The sequence below is a fragment of the Nothobranchius furzeri genome, chromosome 14 (genome assembly GCF_043380555.1).
Source record: "Nothobranchius furzeri strain GRZ-AD chromosome 14, NfurGRZ-RIMD1, whole genome shotgun sequence".
NCBI lineage: Eukaryota > Metazoa > Chordata > Actinopteri > Cyprinodontiformes > Nothobranchiidae > Nothobranchius > Nothobranchius furzeri.
Window position 1 is genome coordinate 54,691,484 of NC_091754.1, and position 25,534 is coordinate 54,717,017.

The 25,534-nt window shown below is 41.4% G+C and overlaps 1 protein-coding gene across 1 annotated transcript in view; it reads left to right on the plus strand.

Annotated features, from left to right (window-relative positions):
* Window positions 1-23,580, plus strand: part of LOC107396560 (gamma-aminobutyric acid receptor subunit gamma-3) — a 179,384-nt gene extending 155,804 nt beyond the window's left edge. The window contains exons 9-10 of the mRNA XM_070544193.1: window positions 19,073-19,269; window positions 21,961-23,580. Of these exons, the coding sequence (XP_070400294.1) occupies window positions 19,073-19,269; window positions 21,961-22,242 (479 nt within the window). The 3' untranslated portion in view covers window positions 22,243-23,580. The remainder of the gene's footprint in view (window positions 1-19,072; window positions 19,270-21,960) is intronic.
* The last annotated feature ends 1,954 nt before the right edge of the window (window positions 23,581-25,534 follow it).

The following is a 25,534-nucleotide window of genomic DNA, read 5'->3' on the forward strand; positions in this document are numbered from 1 at the left end:
GGTTAATTTTCCAAACGTTAAACCATTACAATACCACTGTAAACAACTTATTGTAAACACTAGACATAAACATCTCCCCACACTTAAACTTAGACTTAAAAAAAATAAAGCAATTAGGATTGTACATAATGTTGGTTTCACAGACCATACCAATACACTTTTCATCTAAAATTTTAAAACTTGATGATGTAGTTAACCTAAAAGCAATGCCAATTTTGCACAAAGCAAGACAGAATCAATTACCAATCAATATTCAACAGCTGTTTTTCGATAGAGGGTGGATACGATTTGTGGGGATCACATAATTTCAAGGTGGTTTGCACCCGCACAACCCTCAAAACTCACTGCATATCCAGAAGAGGTGTTGGGGTTAGGGTTAACATTGTTGTTTTAATATTGTGAATTTTGAAAGAATACAACAAATGTAACTGCTCAATGAATGTGCTAAATAAATAAAACTGATGGGCCTCTTGTGGCATAATGCAGTTTTAAGCCCCGCCTCCTCCATGTCAATTTTCCCATACAAAATGCTACAGGTGTCGACCCTTAAAATCATATTTTCTTTCACTGAATACTTTCAAACATCATGATTGTGTGCAGCTGAATAGTCAGCACTTTTAATGCCATTAAAAGAAAAATATCTTAAAGTGACAGTTTGTATTTTTCCTGGCGATAAGGGGCAGTACACACCTAAATCACTGCAAAGGGTGTCTTTGTATTTGAGCAAGATCTTACCAATGGGTGGCCATTGAGGTAAAAAAAATACCTGGGAGTACAACCTCCAGCAAAAGAAAAACACAGACACCCTTTCTTCACTGGCTACGAGTGAAAAGGTGTAAAACGATTTTTATAAATGGCCAACGTTTTCTAACTGCTTTTCACAAATAGGGCTCAACGATTTAGGAAAAAAATCAAATTGCGATTTTTTTTTCTTCAATATTGCAATTGCGATGTAATTTACGATTATTTTCTCAAGGGGATTTTCTCATTTTTCAACAAACGGAAGTAAAACAATCTATGTAACTTGTACTGAACATAAACAAGTTTATGTATTTACATATATCAACAAGTTTTTTTTCTACATAAACATAAACACTCCCAATTAAAGACAACATTTTGTACTTGAAGGTGCAATGCTTTGCTGCCAGGAGCACATCCCTTGAAGGAGCATAGTTATTAGCATCAACTGTGAAAGTTGTTTTGCAGGAAATGTGTGTCCCATTTATTGAAGTCTTTTGTGTTTAGAGTTTTGACGTCTTGTCCATGCAGAGCTTCCATAGTTCAGTTACATTCGTAGCTGCTAGCCAAAACTCTTACGGTTTTCTAGCGTTACAAAAATATCTGTCTGTATTTATTTGATTAATGGCAGTTTTTACTTGTTATTAGACTCCAAATGTAATAATTTGGCACGCTCCTAATTCGTAATTTGTAAGAATGTAATCAGCGATATTAGCTTCCCTATGGGTTTTTCAATGTATATTAGCATTGTGCTAACCACTCACTGCCAGTCAAATTGCAATCTTTGCGATTAGAAACTCTCCTTTTGTCACATCGCAATTTAATTGCATATGCAATTAATGGTTCAGCCCTATTTGCAAATAAGTAAATATTTTGTCCTCATGGGCTCCCGTAGAAGGAAACATGGTGTCACCTAGCGACCCATTCTCATGTATTTTAGACCTGATTTTTATGGTTTGATATTACAAAGCCACCAATATTTTCAACAACTGGGCATCATTTAGGTCATTTTCAACAACATTTCAATGGATATTTTCAGCGATCAACAGTAAAAACTACACATTGTCTCTTTAAAATAGCTGCAAAAAGGCTACATAACACTACACTACATTCATTTGACCTTAGAGTATGACATCATTTCATTTAGAAGTACCTGCTCTAACAGTTTTATAGGTATATGACTCCAAATACTCAGCTGTAAGTGGAATGCCGTTCTCTTATATGTCAAAATGTCTCGTGATACATTCCCACAGAAAGTTCTCTAGCACTAAATTACACTGAATTCAAAAAGGTTTTTTAAACTGCAACAGGGAAGATTGGATAAATGCGTTACCAAACATTGTGTTTTATATATTTCCTTCTACTCGAGTCTCTTCAGGAAATGGGAGTGTTTTTTTTCTATGTATTCACACACTTGACTAACAGTTTGCATGGGCTAAAATGCAATTGAAATAATACCACACATCCAGCAGTATGCAGACAACCCTGTGTGGTCAAAACAAAGTTCCAGATATGCAAAAGTCCACAGAGAACTATCCACACACCCTTTGGTGATGACATTTACATCGCACACACCCCCAAAGCCTCCAGCATTCCCAAATGTTCAACAAAAACAAAAAAAGAGACTAAGCCCTTGAAAGAACCGTACTCCGACGGTGCCCCAAATCCAGCAAACAGTGTTTCAGCTTGGACCACCCTAACCTGCCAACATATAAACAATTGTAAAGCTGATATCTGAAAAACAAATTGTCTACATCCAGAGCTGAGCAAAATGCAGCCCAAAAACAGGATTTTTAGTGAAATGTGCTTTGGCAAGGTTGACCTTTTAAGGTTAAAGAAAATCCCCACGATAGACGATTGGCTTCTCGTCTGCTGTGCTTCCATTTAATTAGGTCAGCTTCTGAAATACAGGTCAGAAAACTCAGGAATACTTCTGGTATTCCATGTGGATGCCAGCAGATGCAGGAGAAATCTAGACGTGTTGGAACATTTTTTTTGTTTTTTAAACTGCCTCAAGAATGATGAGGGTTGTGGTTGGCAAACTGAGAAGTAACAAGGGAATTTTCTAAGCCAGACAAAATGTTTCTTTTGGCAGCAAAGTGAGAAATAACTGAAAAAATTAAAATGAAAAAACGCAAGAAGGGAAGATAAAAAACGAGTACCAGGAAAGGTAGGACAGTATGTATTGGTACACCTGAAAACTACGCAGTTTCGTTGCCCAAATAGGCGATACAAGTCCTCTCAGAGTCAACTAGTTTTACCACTGATATAGTTGTGACGTGGCTTGAAGGAGAAGCTTTGCCTGTCTACAGGTGTTGCTATGCTTCAACAAAAAAAGGCACGTAAAGCTTTTCCTGCCTCCGGAGGAAGCTGCACTAAATCTAAGAAACCGCCTCAAGTGTCAGCTGAACCTAAAGATGGCAAGATTTAATGTTCAAAAAAGTAAAAGAAATCCACGGGGAGTTAGAAGGAACTGAGCAGAGCAGAACTTAGTGGCTCTGTCATCTCAGCTTGAGGCTAGCAGCCCGAGGCTACACTAGCATCTGCTAGCTTGACACATCTGAACCAGTGGCTGAACTGCCACCAGCTCAATACTTTCTGACAATGTGTGGGAATATCTGATTGTCTTTTCTTGCTGGACACATTTTTATCCAGTTTTCTTGGAAAACAGCATTAAAGTGGTGGATTCACATCTAGCTAGCAGCTTGATGTCAGTTTCACTGGTAGCACATGGCAGCCGTGCCTTTGTGGGAACAGTGCTGCTTTTTCAAAGGGAACTAGAATGTAGCAGAACCGACTGCTTTCCATCTCACACAACTGACAAGTACTAAAATAAAATGTAAGTGTTTCATCCGTGCTATAAAATTGTGTGAAATTATAATTGGGTTGGGATTAAAGTTGCTGTCAGTATACAGACTCTCTTCATAGGAATTAATGACATCGGTTTGAACCATTTGAATTTGTATTTTATACAACATACCTTAGCAATTAGCCCCTCGAACATGTGTTCTTTTTTCTGAGGCCATCACCTCATCATTCGTCCTTGGTGGAGTCTGCTTGAATTTGTTTCCCTACACACGTCCACAGAGACAAAGTACAAATCAGACTTTGGTGTTAGAAACTAGTTGATGTTTTCAGGTTTCAAACATCTAGGATAGGGGTGTCAAACTCAAATTCACTCTAGGCCAAAATGAAAAACTGGGACGAAGTCACGGGCCAAACTCAATATTTTTTTAAAACTAACAGCTAGGGATGAGCCGGATACTCGTTTCAAATGAGTATTCCGTACTGATGAAGCATTTTTGACGAGTACGAGCATGAAACGAGTAAAACTCGTAAATATCTGTAATCGTGCAGAAGGGAAATCCTCATTGGGTAACTGACTGTCTTCACGCTCTGTGATTGGCCAGTCAAATAGAGTGCCCGCCCCTCCCTACACGCAAAACTCTGCAGCCGGGAGCTCACAGCTCAGTCCGCGTCTGGTCCATCCACGCACACACACATACAGTAATGGATCTCTCTGTGCTTGCTTCACTGTTCACGTTTCTTCAGTACTCCCTATGTTTCCTTCGGTTTTCTTCTTTTTAAAGTTACTTTAAAGTTATTTAAAGTTACTTTTTTCGTAACGTACGTGGTGCATTTGACAAGACAGAGCTGAAAACGGCTTGTGCTGCGTCAGTCACTGCCTCCTCTCCGGTCGGGTTTTTTTTCCTCTCTCTCTCCGAGCCACTCCCTCTTTCCTATTCACTCTCTCTCTCTCATTTTTTAATCACAATTGTCTATTTTTTGCTCATTTTAAATATATTTTAATCATTTTCAATTTTTTTTTCTATTTTACATGTTTTGTTTTTGTGAAGCGCCTCGTGATTTTTATCTTGAGAGGCGCTATAGAAAAGATATTTTCTTCTCTCTCTCTCTCTCTCTTAATTCATGAACTTAAATATTAATGTTCTGATTTTATTGAAAAACTTGTTCCTTTACTATTGTGATCAAAAACATTTAATCTCGACTCTGAGGCTGCTCTGTAAATAGTTTTCAAATAAACAATACACATAGCAACTTCTGATCAGACTTAAAATAACGTATTGATGTAAACCACACCCACTTCCGGTTAAACCACACCCACTTCCAGATTAGGCCACACCCACTCCGAGTACAGATACAGATAATTTAGATGGTTGAACAGATACAGATACAGATGGTTGTGTACTCGCTCATCCCTAGTAACAGCAAATGTCCACATTTTCCTTTCTCTACAGATATGAACGGTTGAACCTTTTCATTTGGAAACAAACTTCTTTTTGCAGTAACACTGAATGTGGAATAACCAAATTACACACGAGCAAGTCAATTTCAAATAAAGTACACGTCAGTGGTATTTGTTACTTATGTCTCGATTTTTAAAAAATATTTTACTCCTTAAAATCTGCATATATTTAGCATTTCTCCTTATTTTAATCTTTGGAATCTTTTAATAGTAATCACAGCTGGGTCCGATCGATAGTTGAATCTCAGATTGAGAAGGAGCAATGTGGTTTTCGTCCTGGCCGTGGAACTGTGGACCAGCTCTATACCCTTGCAAGGGTGATGGAGGGGGCATGGGAGTTTGCCCAACCAATCCACATGTGTTTTGTGGATTTGGAGAAGGCTTATGACCGTGTCCCCAGGGGCACCCTGTGGGGGACGCTCCAGGAGTATGGGGTGGGTGGCTTTCTGTTAAGGGCCATGCAGTCCCTTTACCAGAGGAGCGTGAGTTTGGTCCGCATAGCCGGTAGTAAGTCGGACCTGTTCCCAGTGAGGGTTGGACTCCGCCAGGGCTGCCCTTTGTCACCGGTTCTGTTCATTACCTTTATGGACAGAATTTCTAGGCGCAGCCGTGGTGTGGAGTGTAGAGATTGGTGGCAGGAGAATCTCGTCTCTGCTTTTTACGGATGATGTGGTCCTCCTAGCTTCATCCAGCTCTGACCTTCAGCTCTTGCTGGGTAGGTTCGAGGCTGAGTGTGAAGCAGCTGGGATGAGGATCAGCACCTCCAAATCTGAGACCATGGTTCTCGACCGGGAAAGGGTGGCTTGCCAACTCTTGGTTGGGAGAGAAGTCCTACCTCAAGTGGAGGAGTTTAAGTATCTCGGGGTCTTGTTCACGAATGAGGGTAGGAGGGATCCGGAGATCGACAGGCGGATTGGTTCAGCGTCTGCAGTGATGCGGATGCTGAGCCGATCTGTCGTGGTGAAGAAGGAGCTAAGCCAGGCTCTCGATTTACCGGTCGATCTACGTCCCAATCCTCACCTATGGTCATGAGCTTTGGGTAATGACCGAAAGAACGAGATTGCGGATACAAGCGGCCGAAATAAGTTTCCTCCGTAGGGTGGCCGGGCTCAGCCTTAGAGATAGGGTGAGGAGCTCGGACATTCGGGAGGGACTCTGAGTAGATCCGCTGCTCCTCCGGATTGAAAGGAGTCAGTTGAGGTGGTTTGGGCATCTGGTCAGGATGCCTCCTGGACGCCTCCCTGGGGAGGTGTTTCGGGCATGTCCTGCCGGCAGGAGGCCCCCAGGTCGACCCAGGACACGTTGGAGAGGTTACATCTCCAATCTGGTCCGGGAACGCCTTGGGGTCCTGCCGGAGTAGCTGGTGGAGAAGGCCGGGGAGAGGACGGTCTGGAGCTCCCTAGTTGGGATGCTGCCCCTGCGACCCGGACCCGGATAACTGGAGGAAGACGACGACGACGAGTAATCGCAGCTCTGTCCTCTTGCTTTAAAAGTTGTGTAACCCTGCATCATTAACTCACAACTGGGATAGGATAAAAACAAGGAAGCAACACTGTGTGTGTGTGTGTGTGTGTGTGTGTGTGTGTGTGTGTGTCGGTGGAGGAGTGTTGTGAAGGGGTTTTTATTGTCAGACTGTTTTTAAAATTCTGGGGATGGTCTTATCTTAAAATAAACAATTTAATCTTTGGATTAAGAATAGACCAAGCTCGTTGGCATATGAACTTCTATCGAATATAAAATATCCTAGATATTTATATGTGATAGAAGCTTCATTGTTGACGTGTTTGAGCTTTTCTCAGAATCTAACAAAGCTGATAGCAAACAGCGTTAATTCTAGTATGTAGTTAACCACACTACATAATTGGCCTTTGTGGGGCCTTTTTAATTTGTTAAGCACTTTGAGTTGCATGTATTGTATGATTAAGTGCTATACAAATGAAGTTGATTGATTGATTTAAGTGTTTCTATTTTATGTTTTGTTTTTTCTTTAGTTTTTACTCTCCTTTGTTGCTCCTGTAATGAATGATATTGCTGCTGTGACGCCAAGCTTTCCCCACTGAGGGACAATAAAGGGATTTTCTACTTTATTTCAATACTATTCTTCTATCTGTAATCTGTCCCTTAAATGAAAATTCAATATCTCACCTAATAACTTTCATGCTTTGGAGCAGAAAAGGTTAATAAAAGCAAAATAATTCAATCCCAGTTTTCTCCACTCTGATTTCCTGTGATGCTCACCTGTTCCAGCCAGACCTGCATCTGTGGGGTTGGGCTGAGCTGAGGAAGGAGTTCATCAGTTGCTCACACAGGTTTGTGCTGCTGAACATGGAGAGCATCTGGACCACGCAGTTGTGTCGGGGAGGGGGATAAAAGCTGCAGCAGCCACAGAGTCATACTGACTTGAGCGTGTCGCTAAACTGGAGTTAAATCATCTCAGTCTGGAAGTTGGTCGGTGCGCTTTCTATGTCAGCAGCAAACAGATCACTGAGCTGTTAAAATCAATTTCTGGGCTTTAAAGATGGCTAATTGCAGAGTAAACTCGGCACTGAGTAAGAGGAGTGTTTTCAGTTTGTCCGAGGCAGAGGAGGTAACGCTGCAGACGCTGATGCTAGTAGCATGGATGCTAATGACTGTAAAGACATACCGGTTTTTCTCCTTGAAGCATCAACATGTTCCATCTTTGTTGAAACACCTTCCTTTTTTTGTTTTTTTGGAAATAAATTTGTTGGAATATATCATTTTGGAATTTAAAATCATTTAGAAATTTAACAGAATGACTGTGCCAAATTATTCTAATCTCTTTCTTGGTTTCTTATTGTGTTCTTATAAGAAACTCGCTCTGAGTGTTGGTCTGTCCAGTGTGGCCTGTCAAACTCTTTTTCTGGCAGAGAAAGTACCAGTTGCAGTCAATCATGATCACTAATAAGGAGTTAATTAGCATTGGTCTTGTCAAGTTGTAGAGCTAATCTAGAACCTTCACCACCCTTCATCAATGGAATTAGGCAAATGTGTGTTTATATTTAACCTTGCATTTATAATTTTGACCATCTGGAAGAAAGAAAAGCCACCGAAAGTCAAATGTTCCCTTGGAATAACTAATTGGCATTTTTCTGGTCAGAAAGTTTGAGGCTATTTTGGAGCTGGTTGGAAAACTGGAATTAAACCCAGTGTTTCGTTGGACCACCCATCCATCACCACCTCCTCTCTATGCTGACCTTATGGCTCTTTGTCAGCGTCCCTTTTTTCCCTCTTTTGCTCCCAACTGAGACAGATCATTACTCATTCAGACAGCGGAGAAATCGTCACCGGAACATGAGCGTTTCCTAAAGCAGCCAATTCTGTTGTTATTCTCAATTACAAACAAACCCGCTGTGACCAGTTTTTATATTCTACAAGAACACACACACACACACACACACACACACACACACACACACACACACACACACACACACACACACACACACACTGGTTAGCATGTGATTAATACAGCATGCTGGTGAACACCAAACAGTAAAAACAAGATGAAAGCAGCAGTCATTCACACAAATAGTCATTAACAAATACATGCTTAGGCATTGATGTTTGGGAGAAAATAGCAGTGAGTTACGGATAGATGATAGGTGGATCCAAAGGACAGTAACAGAGCCTCCTCCATGTCCCACATAGGTCCACTGCTCCCATCTATGTCTGTGGACTGAGCTGATTGGGTTTGTCATAAATCTCCAGATCTGTCTCATCTGTCCAACTGACATTCTACCCGAAGCTTCGCTGCATAGATTTAGGAATATTTCAGTAGTTTTGTGTCAGTTCACAAATTCCATTGTAGTTCAAAATGGGATGGTGCCACCAGAAAGTGAGCTACCTTGACCTTTGAGGTAATCTTTTCATCATCTCGACCACGTCTGATCTACCTGGGGTACACTTCCTGTTGTATCATGAGGTCATCTGTACCTTAAACCTCTGAAAGGTCTGTCAGACTATAGTCAGGAGCAGCATGAGGACAGACTTCAAGTCCTTGACATGCTGGTCATGAATAGTTTCAGTCTAATTTCCTGAAACAACAACAGTTTCTTCAGCTTTCTGTGATCCATGTACAGTGTGGTTCACACCGCGATAGCAAACAGCCCTGTGACTACCGTATACTTAAATGGGAATACTTAGTTTAATATGCCAAAGTATTCTCAATCTTTTCTAGGTTTTAGTCCAAGTCTGGTTTGAATTGAATTCAAAATCTGGTCATTTCATACACCGGCTTTGTCAGTTTTAACCCATTAGGTTACATTGTGGCTTTTTCCATTAACAAAATGGTAGCAACCATCTGTAAATAACCTAAAATGTCTCCAAGCAACAGAAAGTTTCCACTGTTATTAAAGCAATAAGAGAAGTGCTTGTCTCTTCTGACCATCACATAAAACACGAGTGAGAAAACAAATTACAGACTTGACTCTCTCTGGTCTGTGGAGTGGCTCTTTGGTCCGAGGGTCTTCCTGTAGGGCCTTCTGACTGATTTACGTAAATGGCCTGTGGCCTCCAGTCACGGCCCCTAACGAGTGTGCACAACACACTTAATCTGATTAGACTGAAGTTGCCAATTGGTTGCATTTTATTCTCAATCACTAGCACATTAATCTAAGAACATCAGCATAATTACCATAAACAAACAAGGAGGTTGCTGCAGAGTGTTGGTGTGGTGGATAATCTGCTCCTGTGCTACCCAGCAGGGTTGGGCTTTTTCAGACACCACACAACCATGATGTAGTTTCTATTCAAACGTTTGCATCAGTTTTCAGCAAAATCATTTTGAACACTGGTCCAACCAACCTTTAGGTTAAACGTTAGAATATTTTATACTCTAGTTGGTCATTATTAGGTGAACAATCTTGAGAAGGTTGGTAAAATAAAAGACCCCTGGCAAATTAGAATTTCTTCTTCTGCTTCACCGGCCTCTCTGAAATTCTGGCGTTATGCGTCTTATATCAGGCTGTGGACTCTAAGCACATTAGCAAGAAAAAAAACATAACACAAATTCCTTAAAGCAACAGCATCATAGCCAATATTAGCGTAGATTAAGAGGCTCAGTTGTTCTGGTTTTAATCACCCAAAAAGATGAATAACTCAACTTTTTTTGCTGTATACAAGATACCATCATGTTCCATGTTTAGAAGGCTCTACATTTGCAAGTCTGTATTGAGTTATGGATCAATAATCTGTTTACATTTAAGTCACGTATACAAGGTCTGTGGTACAGTAGGCAGAAGTCTATGTACTTCTGCTAAAGGATTAATCCACTGGGGCTCCAATTGGGCCCCAGGAATAAAATAAAGAACCAAACAGTTTCTGTGGGCTAGAGTTCCATAAATGACACGTTTAAACACATCTAGATAGAACATTCTCTCAACTTTGTTAGGTCTGTTTCAACAAACCACTAAACTACTTGATAAATCCAACATTTTAAAGAGCATATTGCAGGTTAGAGCCTCCTTTGAACAAATATTTAGAGAAACATAACAGGAACTCATTCTAAATAAAACTGTACACAAATTATTTAGGCTTTGGGAGTCATTTTTGTGAGAAAACTGTTTTTTTTCTGCCAAAACAGACACGAGGCAGGCAGAGGGAGTCCTGTTAGCTTGATCCAGAGAAAAATATGGATTCTAATGCCGCTTCTGACACAGAGGAAACTTTAAATGTTTATAATTATACTTATGATGGACCTTAACCATACAGTTAGGAGCCTGCTACACGCCCCAGACAGCAGAGACTAGCCAGAGGGAGAAACAATGGCCAATGGAGAGAGATTTAGCTGTGGTGTCAGGAGGTTCTGTGGAGCGAGCAGGTGTCTGTGAGTGAACTATGCTAGCTAGCTAGCTTAAACTTGTGTGCTAACATCACAATGTTTAACAGATTCCTGTCACCAGACGGTTAAAGTACTGGTCATTTGATGTAATATTGATTCTTGACAATAATAAACTATACTGAGCGTTTGTCAGCTGTTTCATACTCGTTAATAACCATTCAAGTGACATAGCTTAGCGCTTTAGAGAGAGGGAGAGATGCCTGTTATCCTATTCAAGGAAGGCAGCTCAGACATAGGTCCGACCCAGAAACCAGCATCCCGGCTCGCTAGGAATTTTTAAAAGCACATAAAAGAAATGTGCAGACTTTCTCGCCTGGGCCACATATGGAGAAATGACTGAATTTGACTACGTCTCTCCAAAATCCTAATATCACAGAAAGCATGAATATTTGCTGCAGATGTTACAGGATCATAAACTGTGATTTGAATGGTTCAGTTCAGTTCAGTTCAGTTCACTTTATTTCAAACATATACATTCACCAACATTTCATAAAAATCATTCCACGCAATTGTTTGAAAAGGAGTAGGGAGAAGTGTATACTTATTTCCCTACCCCCTCAGGTTTACATCCTCATCATCAAAATGTAAACAACAAAACAGTTACAATGCCTTCAAAAAAAAAAAGCAATAATAATAAATAAATTAAATTCTCATGTTCAACTAGAACTATATTTAGATTTTCTAATTTGTAGAAGAGATTAAACATCAGTTTGCATGCCGTCCTGGGTTAATTGCATTTTCTTCAGTCTTATACTTATTTAACATTTCTTTTTTGAGTTTTATTTTAAACTGGTTTACATTACTACTATCCTTTATTTCTTCTGTTAACTCATTCCAGAATTTAACGCCCGCTATTGAAATAGACATCCTTTTCAATGTTGTTCTTACTCTTTGTACTTTTAAATTCCACTTCCCTCTAAAATTATACCTCCCTTCTCTTTCTAAGAACCATTTACTTATTTGAATTGGGAGCATCCCTTTCCTTACCTTATATATTATTTGCACAGTTTTAAACTTGACCAGGTCCTGGAATTTTAAAGCTTGCGTCTTAATAAAGAGTGCGTTTGTGTGAGCCCTATACCCCTCCTGATTTATTAGTCTAATAGCCCTTTTCTGCATTATGATTATAGTCTGAATATTACTTTTATATGTGTTTCCCCAAACTTCTACACAATAACTCATGTATGGTAATATGAAAGCACAATATAACATATATAATGTTTTCCTATCCAGAAAATGTTTCACTTTCCCCAAGACAGCAATGCCCCGTGCTAACTTTCCCCTCACATAAGTGATGTGTGATTTCCAACAGGCCTTATGATCAATGATCACACCAAGAAATTTTATGGTATTAACCCTTTCTAGATATACATTATCAACACAAATTTCAATGTTAATATCTTTCTTATGGTTTCCGAATAACATAAATTTTGTTTTATTTAAATTTAAGGACAATTTGTTTCTATCAAACCACGTCTTTAATATCTTTAACTCCTGTGTGATCACCTCCACAACCTGTTGAAATTCCCCACTTGAACAAAGTATATTGGTATCATCTGCAAAAATTACAAACTTTAGGATCTTCGATACTTTACAAATATCATTTATATACATTATAAACAATTTTGGTCCCAATACTGATCCTTGAGGTACTCCACATTCAATATCCATCAATTTAGATTTAAACTCATTTATTTGTACATATTGCTGTCGATTCATCACATAGCTTTTTATCCAATCCAATACCACACCCCTAAACCCATATTTCTCCAGTTTGATTATTAAAATTTTGTGGTCAACAGTATCAAATGCTTTTTTTAGATCTAGAAAAACTCCAAGTGCATACTTCTTGTTATCCATACATTCAGTTATTTCTTCCATTAAATCCATCAATGCCAAAACTGTTGATCTGTTATTTCTAAACCCATAATGGCAATTTGCCAACAGATCATGCTTTTCCACAAAGTTATCAAGTCTTTTTAGAAATAGTTTTTCCAGTATTTTAGAAAACTGGCAGAGTACCGACACTGGTCTATAATTTGTAAAACAATGCTTTTCACCTGATTTATAAATGGAAGTCAGTGGGATGTTTTTGTCCTCTAAAGAATCAAGTGTATAGGGTTTTCCTTTCATTGTGTTCCCTTGGTCTATTTTCAGAATTCCTCATTGAATTTTAAAATTTGTCCAGAGAGAGGTTGAGACAAAATTTTGTACCATTTGCACAAACAATAATGACATGGCGTCCAAAAGAAGAGCAAAAAACTGCCCATATGGGCAAAAATGTCCCTAATGAAGCCTGAGGGCTAGACAGACAATAGCTGAAGAAAATTGATTTAGCTCGGCATTTTGGTCTAGCTATGCTTCATAGGAGTCTGAGCCAGTCTACCATTGGCCTGAGCAGTTTTGGGTTATGCCAATGACGACGCTCTATTGGTGTGGTGGGCGGGGATGATGCAGAGTGGAATAACAAAGATGGTGGTGGCTTGTGTGAAACTACTTTGGCATTTTTGGGGGCCTAATGCAGATGGAGGTACATAGAAAAAAGGATGTTCTGGTGCTGCTCAGTACCTGGACCACTTGCTTTAATTGTTGGAACCATGAATTCTGTATTAGCAAAACATCCTTAAGTAGATGATCTGACCTTTGACCTTAAACTTGCTAGAAAAACCTCCACTGTTTAACTCATTCGCTGCCAGCTTTTCTCACCATTTTTACTGTTTTTTAAGAGTCACAGAACGTTGCGCGCTAGGATGATGTTGACGCCAAAACAACCAAAACAAAGCGGAGACTCACCTCTGACATCAGGAAGAATCCGCGTGTTTCGAGCGTTATCTGTTCTTTCATAATCCGTTGTCGAATTGTCATCGGCAGACGCTTTTCTGGTTCGCGCCTCACTTTTTTTTACAGGAACGGCCCAAAACGATCTAACACATGGATGTTCTGCTTCCTGGTCATGTGACATGTGCGGATGAAGATCGGCTTCAGAGCTGACATGTTTGTCCTCTTGGTGCGGGGGCTCGTTCCGATGCCCACACAGTAAAAAAATGCAAATGACGACTATAGTCGTCATTGGCAGTGAATGAGTTAAATTAAGGCTAATCTAAAGAAGGGTAAATACCTTTTCACAATGCTGCATGTCTTATCTCTTCTGTTTCACATCTTGATAACTTAAAATAGAGGCAACACTCCTGTGTAAGCCATGCAGTCTTATGAGCAGTGGCGGTTTTACCATTAGGCATAGGTCGGCGGCCGCCTGGGGCCCCCTTGTGTTGGGGGGCCCCCTAGTCCTGACCACCGGTGCCCATCTGTTAATGCCACAATATTCTTATTACCAACCTGTCGCCACCGAAGGGATTGGACATGTGCACTTCTCATTGCCATAATTCCTGAACCGTTCAAGATCTGTAAAGTTCCAAAAGTGCTGAAAAGATTAAAAATGGGGCTTTCCGTGCATTTACAATACATTACAGTAGCCACCGGAATTCCCTGTCTTGAGCGCAACAAATCACAATACAGATTCAGAGACATGCTGAGTTTGTCATCCAAAATGCTGTTTTATAACGTTCGAATGGCTGATCAGATTTTAAAAAATCCAACGGTTCCTAAAGGTACATAAAAGCAGCTTTCCAGTGATCTATAGCATGAAGCAATCAGAGTTATGGAAATCCTGCCATACAGCCTGATTGAAAGGGAGCACAACGGGGAAGCTAGTTAGCATAAAAAGCCGGCATGAAATTATGGAAATGCCGAAAAGAAAATCAACACGATCTATTAGGTGTCCCAGAAGGTTTATATCTGAAAACAGGGACCACGAAGGACAGATCTCCAGTAAGCCAGGGTATGAATGTTTGTTCAGTCTTTTTTATTTTTTTAGTTGAACAACCCTCAACTACTTGCTAATTGTAAGATTCAGCTTCATTCCAGCATTATTTATCTTTTTACACAACACATTCTCACTCCCAGCGCGTCAAAAACAAACACTTGGTCAGCCACCCTCCACGTCAGACCCCTGAGGCCAAAAGTGCCCTTTTTCTTTACGTATGTGCGAAAAGGGGTTTTCCCTTATTTGACTGCAGATCCCAATGCAGCGTTACACTGACGCGATGGGATCTCCGCTGATGCGGCACCAAACCAGCTCATTGTACCTCGCCTTAACCTTATCCTCTTATTTAACCTTATCCTCTTATTTAACCTTCCCCTCACCCCTATCCTAACCTTAACAATCTTGCTAGCGAACACGTTAGTGATGTGTCGATTGCTCTAAAAGCCGGCTCTATGAAGTTAACGGCGGGAGCCGCCTCGTCATTGGTCGAGTTTGGACCGAGCAAATGCGAGGGGGAGGTTTCAACTACCACGGTGGAGGTTAAAAGTAGAGGGTATTTGTAACCTCCCCCTCGCCAGATGGTATGTTCTAACGTTCCACTTGGGTGGCAAATATGAAAATTGACAGTCAGACTCTGACTGTCAGAGTCAGAATGCAGGGGAAACAAACGCTTGATCACAGTGAGAGTAACGTTTTAGGTAGCAAGAGGGTTAAGGTTAGGATGAGGGTGAGGGGAAGGTAGTGCAACGTTAAGGTTTAGGTGCGGTTAAACGAGCTGGTTCGGTGCCGCATCAGCAGATATCTCATCGCGTCAGTTTTACGCTGCATTGGGGTCTGCAGTAACAGAAGGGAAAAAACCCTTTTCGCACATAAGTAACGAAAAAGGGCACTTTTGGCGTCTGGGGTCTGACGTGGAGGGTGGCTGACCAAGCGTTTGTTTTTGATGCGCTGGGAGTGAGAATGTGTTGTTTTACTATAAATAATTATTTTTGCTTAAACAAAAATTTTTGGTATAGCAGTGCACGGTGTGCAAGAGAAGCACCCCATGGCAGTGTGAGGTGTGCAGAGTGGGTCTCTGCCTGCAGCTGGAGAGGAACTGCTTCAAGGTCTGCCACATCAAATAAAAACGTCTCAAAGTTTACAAAAATAAATGGTCTTAAAAACAGCTAAAAAAGATACCAAGGTTCAAACTTTTTTGAGAATAGATGCATTGAAGTTCAAACCCCCTAACTGGTTCTCCACCACACTATTTATAGATCGCCCATGCACAAGCTGATCCAGCGAACGGAGACTTGGACACAAAACAAAGGTCAACGTCTGACATTCAGAAATCGGTCGTATTTGCGTAGGACCTGTTTACAACTTACTGTCGGTTTTTTACCTTCCATTCACCATTCGTTGTATGAAACAGTGATTTTTCTCTGAGGGATGGTTCCTCAAATCTGTTCTTGTTGATGTCATCACACGGTCTTGTTCCTTTTGCACTGTCTGCAGCATATTCGCACAGTGAAGGCATATGTGCTGGAGCTACTTGATCAGTCTTGTTCTGACAGTAGATGTGACCGTTTCAGACAGGAAATCACTGTTGCTATGCATCAAATAGCAATTTTCCTTTTAAGAATGAACCAGTTGAAGCTAAAACGATTCACGAACTTTATTTTTTTAAGTAAACAAAACATCAGGTTGATGTAAAGTCAAAATATTTAAAAAAAACTAAGATGTAGCTGTCTTTCAGGTAAACTGATGTTCAACTTGAGACAAAAGTCTAAATTGCAAGAAGCAGAGGGCTGTTCATATACCTGGCCTTGTACTTAACGTAATGAGTCAAGAAAAAAAACAGAGAAAGTCTAGACGAGCACTAGACGAGGAGAGGTAGCTGGAAATAGAAAGGAGCAACTCGTCTCTATGGAAACCACAGGCGAAAACAGTGGCACACAGCGCTATGAAAGACATGAAGGGGAAGGAGATGAAAGAGAACAAGAGGAGAAATGGAGTGAGAGAGGGAGGCAGAGGTGGGCTGAGACGTGGCACAAATAGGAAGATGGGAGGATGAGGGGGAAGCATGTTGAGCTTATAAGAACGATGTGTGTGTCATAGCAGTAAATATCAGTGCCCTCATCTGGCATTACTGTCGTCGCTTTCTGACGGAAGGGATTTCATTTAACCACGGTTAACACACAGTCTCTTTAGAAGCATCACTGTGATGCAATTATGGGTTATCTCTGATTATAATAGTTATGAATAATTACTCACTTAATTTCATAATGTACGCTTGTTTTATTACAGCTATTAGCACACAATTTAGCTTACATGAGATTGTAGCAGTTAAAGGCCCAGTGTGCAGGCGTGAGTGCCCTCTAGTGGCATGGGCTGCAAACTACAACCAACCAGAAGGCGTGGCTTAAAGTATGGAAGTCAATATTTTTAAAGAAACTGAAGGTAGTTTAAAAAAATAAACATCAGCTTATCTGTTTAGCACACATGATAGGGTGGAAAGTTGATTGCGGTCATTTTCGGTTGAAGATCATGAACTTTGTTTTACTTGTGTTTAAATCAAGATGAAGGTTGAAGACAATTAAAGTTGTGCTGCCAGGGAGACAAAGCTGTGTTCAAGGAAGAACTGCATGCATATAAAATGGTGTTGTCCGCATGCTCCCTTTGTCGCGCCAAGCCGTAATATGCATTCACAGGTCAGGCGTTGTGGCAATATTACTACCAAGCAGATGACCACATATGCCTCAAAAGTCCTGCATCGACATGCCGCCAAGGCGCGTTCATAAAACACACCGTGGCAGCAGTATTATGCTGATTTACCAGTATGGTGTGTCTTCTAAAAAGGGCTCGTCATAGAAAGTCGAAAAAGCAAATATGTCCTTTGTAAAAAAAATTAATTAAAAAACACTTAAGTACCTCTCTCTGCTCATGTATCCAAGAAAAGTTCAAGTCTAAATTGCCAAAATTGATCTCAGTGCCATTTCAAACAAGCAATGCCAGCTTTGTAATTTTTCTCTGTCGCAGCTCTAGCGTTAAGGCCTGTCCAGCAAATGTAGATTGGTAAGACAAAAATCTACATGCCAATGGTAGACCTGCTGAGGCTAATGGCTAATAGGTTTTGCCTGGCTAATTTGATGCTTTAAAACTGAACATGACGTGTTGCTGTTTGAGATCTTTGAACCTACTTCTATTGTTAGACCTGAGGGGAGGCAATAACGCTTGTATCGTCATCATCACTGACAGACTGTGTAGCTTAGGTTAGATATCTGGGAACATTCATGAAGAGTCTCATCTCTGGTTCACGCTGTCGGGTAAAACGTCTAGGAGCCATGACTGACAGATTCAAAAACCAGATGGCTGTCAAACCAAAGAGAGAAACCAGGCAATTCCCGAGTTGACAAGCAGAGAAGGGAACATCTTACAGACAGCAGGTACCAGCTGAATCCACTCAGGGCCAAGTCGGGCTGAATCACATGGAGGAATACGTTCGTCTCAGAGACTTAAGATCTTAAAGTACACGAGGCTCAGATTAATAGGATCTGGTGTTGAAGATTTGCACCGTTAAACGACCAACAGTAATAGTGTGATGTTGTTCTGACCTTAAGGACACCGGATTGCACAAATGAACCTTAATGCGACATGCATTTTGAAGTGTTTTTGTTAGTTAGTTGTTCTGACAGAACTTCCTAAACAGCCTGGTCTAAGAACCAAGACCAGAATGGATTGCAGCCTTCAGTCAGCTCCGATGTCCCACCAACAAAATCTCCGGTCTTAAGACTGCAACGTTACCTTCAATCGGATTCAAATGTAACCAAATTAAACAGCATTTCTAAAATTATAAAATGATAAAAAATGTCACATCACTTCTAAGAAATGTAAACTCTCTCTGGACGTTTAACTTCAGTGATTAGTCAGGTTTGCCATGTGAAGATCGTTTCTTTAAGAGCTGTATGAAGTAAAACTAGAGGACATTTATCTGTGACAGTTAAATAAGCTGTGTACAAACACCATGCAGAACGTCTCAAACTTAAAGAACTTCAGAAAAACGATTTTCTTCAATAAAAAAGAGACAAAATAAATATTTTTGTTTCAGTTTACTGCCATAGTTACTGAGTAAGGGTTATAAGGGTCTCTACCGGATACAGGCACATAGTTGATGTCATCTTTTACTAATTTTTCACTTGAAATTTCAAGTAAAGAATAAAAGAGGAAATTAAGTTGCGGCTTATTAGAAGTCAAGACTGATGCAAGAATGGGGACATCTGCCCAGAATACCCACAGAATGCATAATTAATAGTGATGAATAAAAATCCATCTCCATTACATAATCAGATGTTCACATGGGTTTCCCTACTGAGGACTTCTCTAAACTCCCGTCCTCCTTTCCCAGGTATCACCACGGTGCTGACCATGACCACCCTGAGCACAGTGGCCAGAAACTCTCTTCCCAGAGTGTCTTATGTGACCGCCATGGACCTGTTTGTCACTGTCTGCTTCCTGTTCGTCGTTGCTGCCATGATCGAGTATGCCATGCTCAACTACTACTCCTACATAATGCGCAGACCCCCTCCCAGGATGCAGAGGATGGTAAGATGCTGCTCGATGTCTCTAGGGTTTGGGCGACGTACAAAGTATACACTAGACCTGTCCTATAAGTTCAGGGAAAAGAATAACTTTGGGTCACATTTGGACGAGCCTTTGAATCTGGAAAGGTTTTGTAAGAAGGATGCAGCTCCAGAATTGGGACGCGGCCAAAATGTCCCAAAACACAAAAACTACTTCAAATATGCCGGTGAAGGTCGTCAGTCATCCAGGTCATGGTAATCCAAAGGTAGGGCTGGGCAATAAATAAAAAATGTATCCTCATCAAAATTTGACTCTTATTGGGATAATTATTCTTTTGTCAATAAATCTGATAATAAAAAATGAAAAGATGTGTAGGTTGGCAACATTCATGTCCCTTTAAGAAGCTGTACCACCTTGAGTCACGTAAAAATGTGACTCAACGTAATACATGTGACAGCCCCATCTAGTGGGCACTTTTGTATCTGTGCATACCTGTAGTTGTCGTCCATTTATCGTTATTGAGGCGAAATCCTTAATATATCGTGATATTGATTTTAGGCCATACCGCCCAGCCCTATCCAAAGGGGTTCGAATGAAGCCTACTGAACTTTGTTGGTTTCTTGAAGATGTTTCGCTTCTCATCCAAGGAGCTTTGTCAAGTTTCTTTTTTTGTGAATTGACAAAGCTCCTCGGATAAGAAGCGAAATGTCTTCAAGAAACTGAAGATGTCCAGTTGCCTTCATTCGAACACCTTTGGAACAACTTCAAAGGAGACTGACAGACATCACCGTCTGAAATGAGGAACAAAAATAAAAAAAAGATGAATCAAAACCTCAGGAGGCCATTAATTAGATGGTCTACCAATAATGGCAAAGCAAAACAACAAAGGACCAGTTAGCTTAAAGTCAGCTCCAGCCAACAACTTCTGGTTCCCCCTAAAGTATTACAACACCCAGATATTTTCAAACATCATCCCTCAGACTGATCGATGTAAACCAGATGATCTCCAGTCAGGAAGCATTTCCAGCACTGGAGTCTGATGTGCCTTTCTGAGCACACGTGTGCAGTTAAAAACATTTCCTCTCTAGCCATTGCCCCCGTGCCAGAGCTCGATGTTGTGTGTAGGTGTTCAAGGCTGCACCTGCCGTGAGTGTCTTAATGGCGGCGGCGCAGATCCACTAAAACTGAGTCAGCCACTGCTGCTGTCATCTCTCGCTCCCTCCAGATCCCCTCCCTATTCATTATTTTCTCCTTGTGTGAAGGGGTTCTGCTCAATGTGTCTCAGGGCTAAAGAGACTGTCAGCTCTGGCTGAACAATTAAGCCATGTCACATTCAGCCCGCACCTCTGCATTTCAGCCTCTCGGCTGTATTTTCACTCAGCTTGTCTGTTCAGCTATGTGTGTGAGAGTGTGTGTGTGGGTGTAGGTGGGGGGGTAGCCTCACATCTCCCCCTCATGGCCATCAGTATGCCTCCTGTAGGCTGCCCGCTCACACACCCTCGTCCACAGCTCCTCCATAGAGAGTTTGAAACGTTACCCCCATTAAGCAGTAAATGTTTCCAGCAAGTATTTCCTCTGTAGGAATATGAACGGAGTGCAATGCACACATGTTTAGACGGAAATGTATATGGTTGGGTTGAGCTGACAGAGCAAATTTCTCTCTTCTGAAACAACTCAAGTTTGAGTTAAGATTTACTAGCTGTGACTACCAGTTTCCTGTGTCAAACTGCAAAATGGATTTATAAAAAGTGCGAAAAGTAAAAGGGATATCAAGTTTTTTTTGTCCCCAATACCAGTTTGACTCATTTAATATTCAGTTTTCAGTAAGTAGATCTAGTTCGGTTTCAGTGTGAGATAGGGGCTCAAATTTGCTCCACCAAAGTTGTTTACTTACTTGTTAAGGCACACGTGGCAGCTTTGCTTGCTTTTAGCACCCCCTAGTGTTCATTAAGTGAAACCAAAGGCAAAACCTATCTACTTGCTGTGCATTTGTCTTTTTAACGCCTTAAGCTAACAGCTGAAATGTCTCCCCAGCCTTCTTTAGCTTCATTAGCTTAGTGATTCATCACTAAATAACACAAATCAGCCATGTCCAGGATCTAAAACATGCTGAAAGCAGACTGCAGCGCCAGGTATGACAGCTCCATTTTTTCTCTCACTCTAATAGACCGGACCGGCACTCTGAAGTTGCAAATGCGGTGTTCTGGCCACAGAGGGTGGTGGGGGTGTGAGTGACATTTCATTAACTCTGTAAAGGGTCATTTTAGCACATACTGGTTCAAGGAAATGATTTAAAAATATGGAAACGTAGCAGTGTGGCTTTAAAGGGCATAACTGTATTGTTTCATAATCACTTTTCAAAAGATTGAAATTTTCTATTGAATTCCAGAAAAAGTGCATCTGACTTTATAAATCTAATGAATGCTAATCATTCAAAAATCATATTTGTAAAAAAATATATATATATATCATTTCTCTTGCAACAGCAATGAGTTCCTTTCATTGTTGTAATAGTGTTTTATTAAACATCAGATATACTCATGAAATAGCAGTGAAGAGCGTAAAATGTCACTTACAGCTGAGAAAAGTCAACAAATGCTCAAAAACTTGACATTTACCACTCAGGCTGATTGGTTGTGATCAGATTATCACCATTCTTGTCCAAACAGGAATGGTCTTAGATCACTCATGGTGTTCTGGTTTCTGTTGCAGGCCTACTCGTCCTTGAGCATGAGTCGCACCCCTCGATCCGTGATGCCGATGGGCAACTCTTTGCTCTGGCATGACTATGACGACAACTGCCTGTACGAGTGCTTGGACGGCAAAGACTGCAAGAGCTTCTTCTGCTGCTTTGAAGAGTGCAAAGAGGGCGGTTGGAGGAAAGGACGGATTCACGTCAACATCCGAGAGCTGGATTCCTACTCCCGGGTGTTCTTCCCCACCTCCTTCTTGCTGTTTAACATTGTCTACTGGGTCAGCTACCTCTACCTCTAGTCCCCTTGGGCCGTAATCTCCGAGGTCCCATCAAGACAGCGCAACATTTAGGATACAGACGGTGATTTGAGGTCTTAAGTAGTGGAGGAAATGAGCTGATCAAATTCAAGGTCATGCCTTTTTTGGGGTGACGATAGGAAGGCCTGTGAAAGTTTGACCCTAATGGCCATGCATAGACTAGAACCCCTACAAGGCAACAGCGATGGCCTTAATGGACAGGTCCATTTTGACAAAACAAACTGTGACTCTAAGATGTTCGGGGACAGGGTGGCACAGCTGATTTTTGGTCATTGAAATGGCGACCCACCCATAGTGCCTTCTTTAGAAAGGGTGTGGCAACGACGAGTTCCCTCCATTATCTTAATTACCTCATCCTTCACAAAGCCACATGCTGAGCTGTTTGTCCTCCGACAACCAGGACTTCACTTTTCACCAACTGGACACTTTTTTTAAACGTATTTATTTTGTACTACACTAGTTTTAGTTGTACTCTGGAATGTTATCTTCCTATTATTAGAATTTGTTGTGATTTCATTGCTTTACGGCAAGGGTGCTCAACACGTCGATCATGACAGGCCTGTCAATCACAAAGGTAGTGCTAGAAGATTGCGTCTAGTCATATAACAAAAGACAACAAATGCTGAAAAAAATAACCCTATCGTTCCAGCCTCTTCGTACTCTTTCACTTCCTCCCTGCACAGTTCCAATTTACACTCGCCTCCATTATCGTAACAACAAACTGACTGACGGCTCCACAAGCCAACAGAACACGGGTTGCATTCAAGTTCATCAGGAAGACTTCAAAACACCTAAATATTTAAACACAAAGAAATAGAACATTACGTCCAACATGGATGGTGTTGCAATAATCTAGCAAATTTTTTTTGGCATTTGCTGCTCAACTGATGTAGTATTCAGCCAATCTGTCACTCAGAACTTTGTTACCTTATGTAACCATAACAACTACTCCTATCTAAATTCACAGAGAACCATGCAGGGAATGTTAATGCATCGTAAGCTCAAGAAGAGCCATAGAAGATAAAGGCGCTGTAGCAACATAGGCTCATTAGCCTCTCAAGCTTAAAAGTGTTATACAGATGTGGACAAATTTGTTGGAACCTACGGTAAACAGAGGAGAAACCCAAAATGTTCACAGAAATAACTTGAATCTGACTAAATCTATCCATCCATGTTCTTCCGCATATCTGGAGTCAGGTCATGGGGGCAGCAGCCGAAGTCGAGAGGCTCAGAGTTCCCTCTCCCCAGCCACTTGGGCCAGCTTTTCTGGGAGAATCCCAAGGTGTTCCCTGGCCAGGTGAGAGACATATGGGCCATTCCCATCTGTACCGGGTCGGCCGGGCCGGGTAGCCCCAGTCAGCCCCAGCCTGGCCCGGTTGATTCCACACATCCTTGCCTTAAGCCCATGTGGGCTGATTCTACCCACCAATCAGAGGCTTGCTCTAATGGAAGGTGTGAATTTGCTGTCAGCAGTGGGTGTGTTGGCCCTGGTCGGCCTGAAGCAGACCCCCTCGAGAAGAGGGCTGAGAATGAGCCTTGGTTGGCCCGGAAAAATACCAGGCCACCCAGATATGTAAACAACCTACGCTACCCGGCCCGACCCGGTACAGATGGGAATGGCCCAATAGTCCCTCCAATGTGTCCTGGGTCTCCCTTTAGGCCTCCGCCCAGTTGGACGTGCCCAGAAAACCTCACCAGGAGGCATCTTAGCCAGATCTCCTAGCCACCTCAACTGGCTCCTCTCGATGTGACTAAAACAATAAATAAAAATATGTATTAAATTTGACCAATGAAAGTCAGACATTGCATTTCAACTATGCTTCAATGGAATTATTAACTCATTCGCTGCCAGCCGTTTCCTGATCGCTAAAGCCCTTCGCTGCCAGCGTTTCTCACCGTTTTTACTGTTTTTTAAGAGTCACAGAACGTTGCACGCTAGGATGATGTTGACGCCAAAACAAAGTGGAGACTCACCTCTTACATCAGGAAGAATCCGCGCGTTTCGAGCATTATCCTTTCTTTCATAATCCATTGTTGAATTGTGATCGGCAGAAGCTTTTCCGGTCCGCGTCTCACTTTTTTTTTACAGGAACGGCCCAAAACGATCTCCTAACACATGGATGTTCTGCTTCCTGATCCTGGCAGCCGTGACATCACGTGACGTGTGACGTATGCGGATGAAGATCGGCTTCAGAGCTTAGATGTTTGTTCTCTCAGCGCGGGGGCTCGTTCCGATGCCCAAACAGTAAAAAAAATGCAAGTCGTCATTGGCAGTGAACGGTTGGATTTAAAATGACGACTTTAGTCGTCAATGGCAGTGAATGAGTTAAAAAAAATAAACTCATGAAATCCCTAATGTAATATTTTTTTTTTGCACAACCTTTTGAGGCTACACTGCTATCAAACGATTCCTGTAACTGTCAATAAGACTTCTGCACCTCTCCGCAGGTATTTTGGCCTGCTCCTCATGAGCAAACTGCTCCAGTTGTTTCAGGTTTGAAGGGTGCCTTTTCCAGACGGCATGTTTCAGCTCCTTCCAAAGATGCTCAATAGGAATGAGGTCAGGACTCATAGAAGGCCACTTTAGAATAGTACATAGCCGTTCTAGGGTGTTCTAGCTGTGTGTTTTGGGTCATTGTCCTGTTGCAATACCCATGACCTGTGACTGAGACCAAGCTTTCTGAAACTGGCCAGCACACTACTCTCTAGAATCTCTTGATAATCTCAAGACATATTCAAGACAACCTGTGCCAGATACAGCAAAGCAGCCCCAGAACACAACAGAGCCTCCTCCATGTTTCACAGTAGGGACACTGTTCTTTTCTTGATATGCTTCATTTTTCTGACTGTGAACATAGAGCTTATGTGCCTTGGCAAAAAGTTCCAATTTTGTCTCATCTGTCCATAGGACATTCTCTCAGAAGATTTGTGGCTTGTCAACATGTATTAGGTTATTGTTTTTTCATGAGAAAGGTTGTTTTACCTTTTTTTTTACGCTGCCATTAGTGGCTAGCTTCACTTCCTTCTCCGCCATTAGCGGCTAGCTCTGAAGAAGACCGCAGGAGTGGTCAAAACTGTCCGCAAAAAAAGGTGAAACAACCTTTTCCTACAATGCAATCAGAAGAAACACACAGTTGGAAAACACAAAAGACTGTCAACATGTAGTTTGGCATGTTCCGGTCTGGCTTATTTATGACTTGCTTTCAACAATGGTGTCCTACTTGGTCGTCTCCTCTGTAGTCCACTTTTAAACAACGACAGATGGTGTGATCTG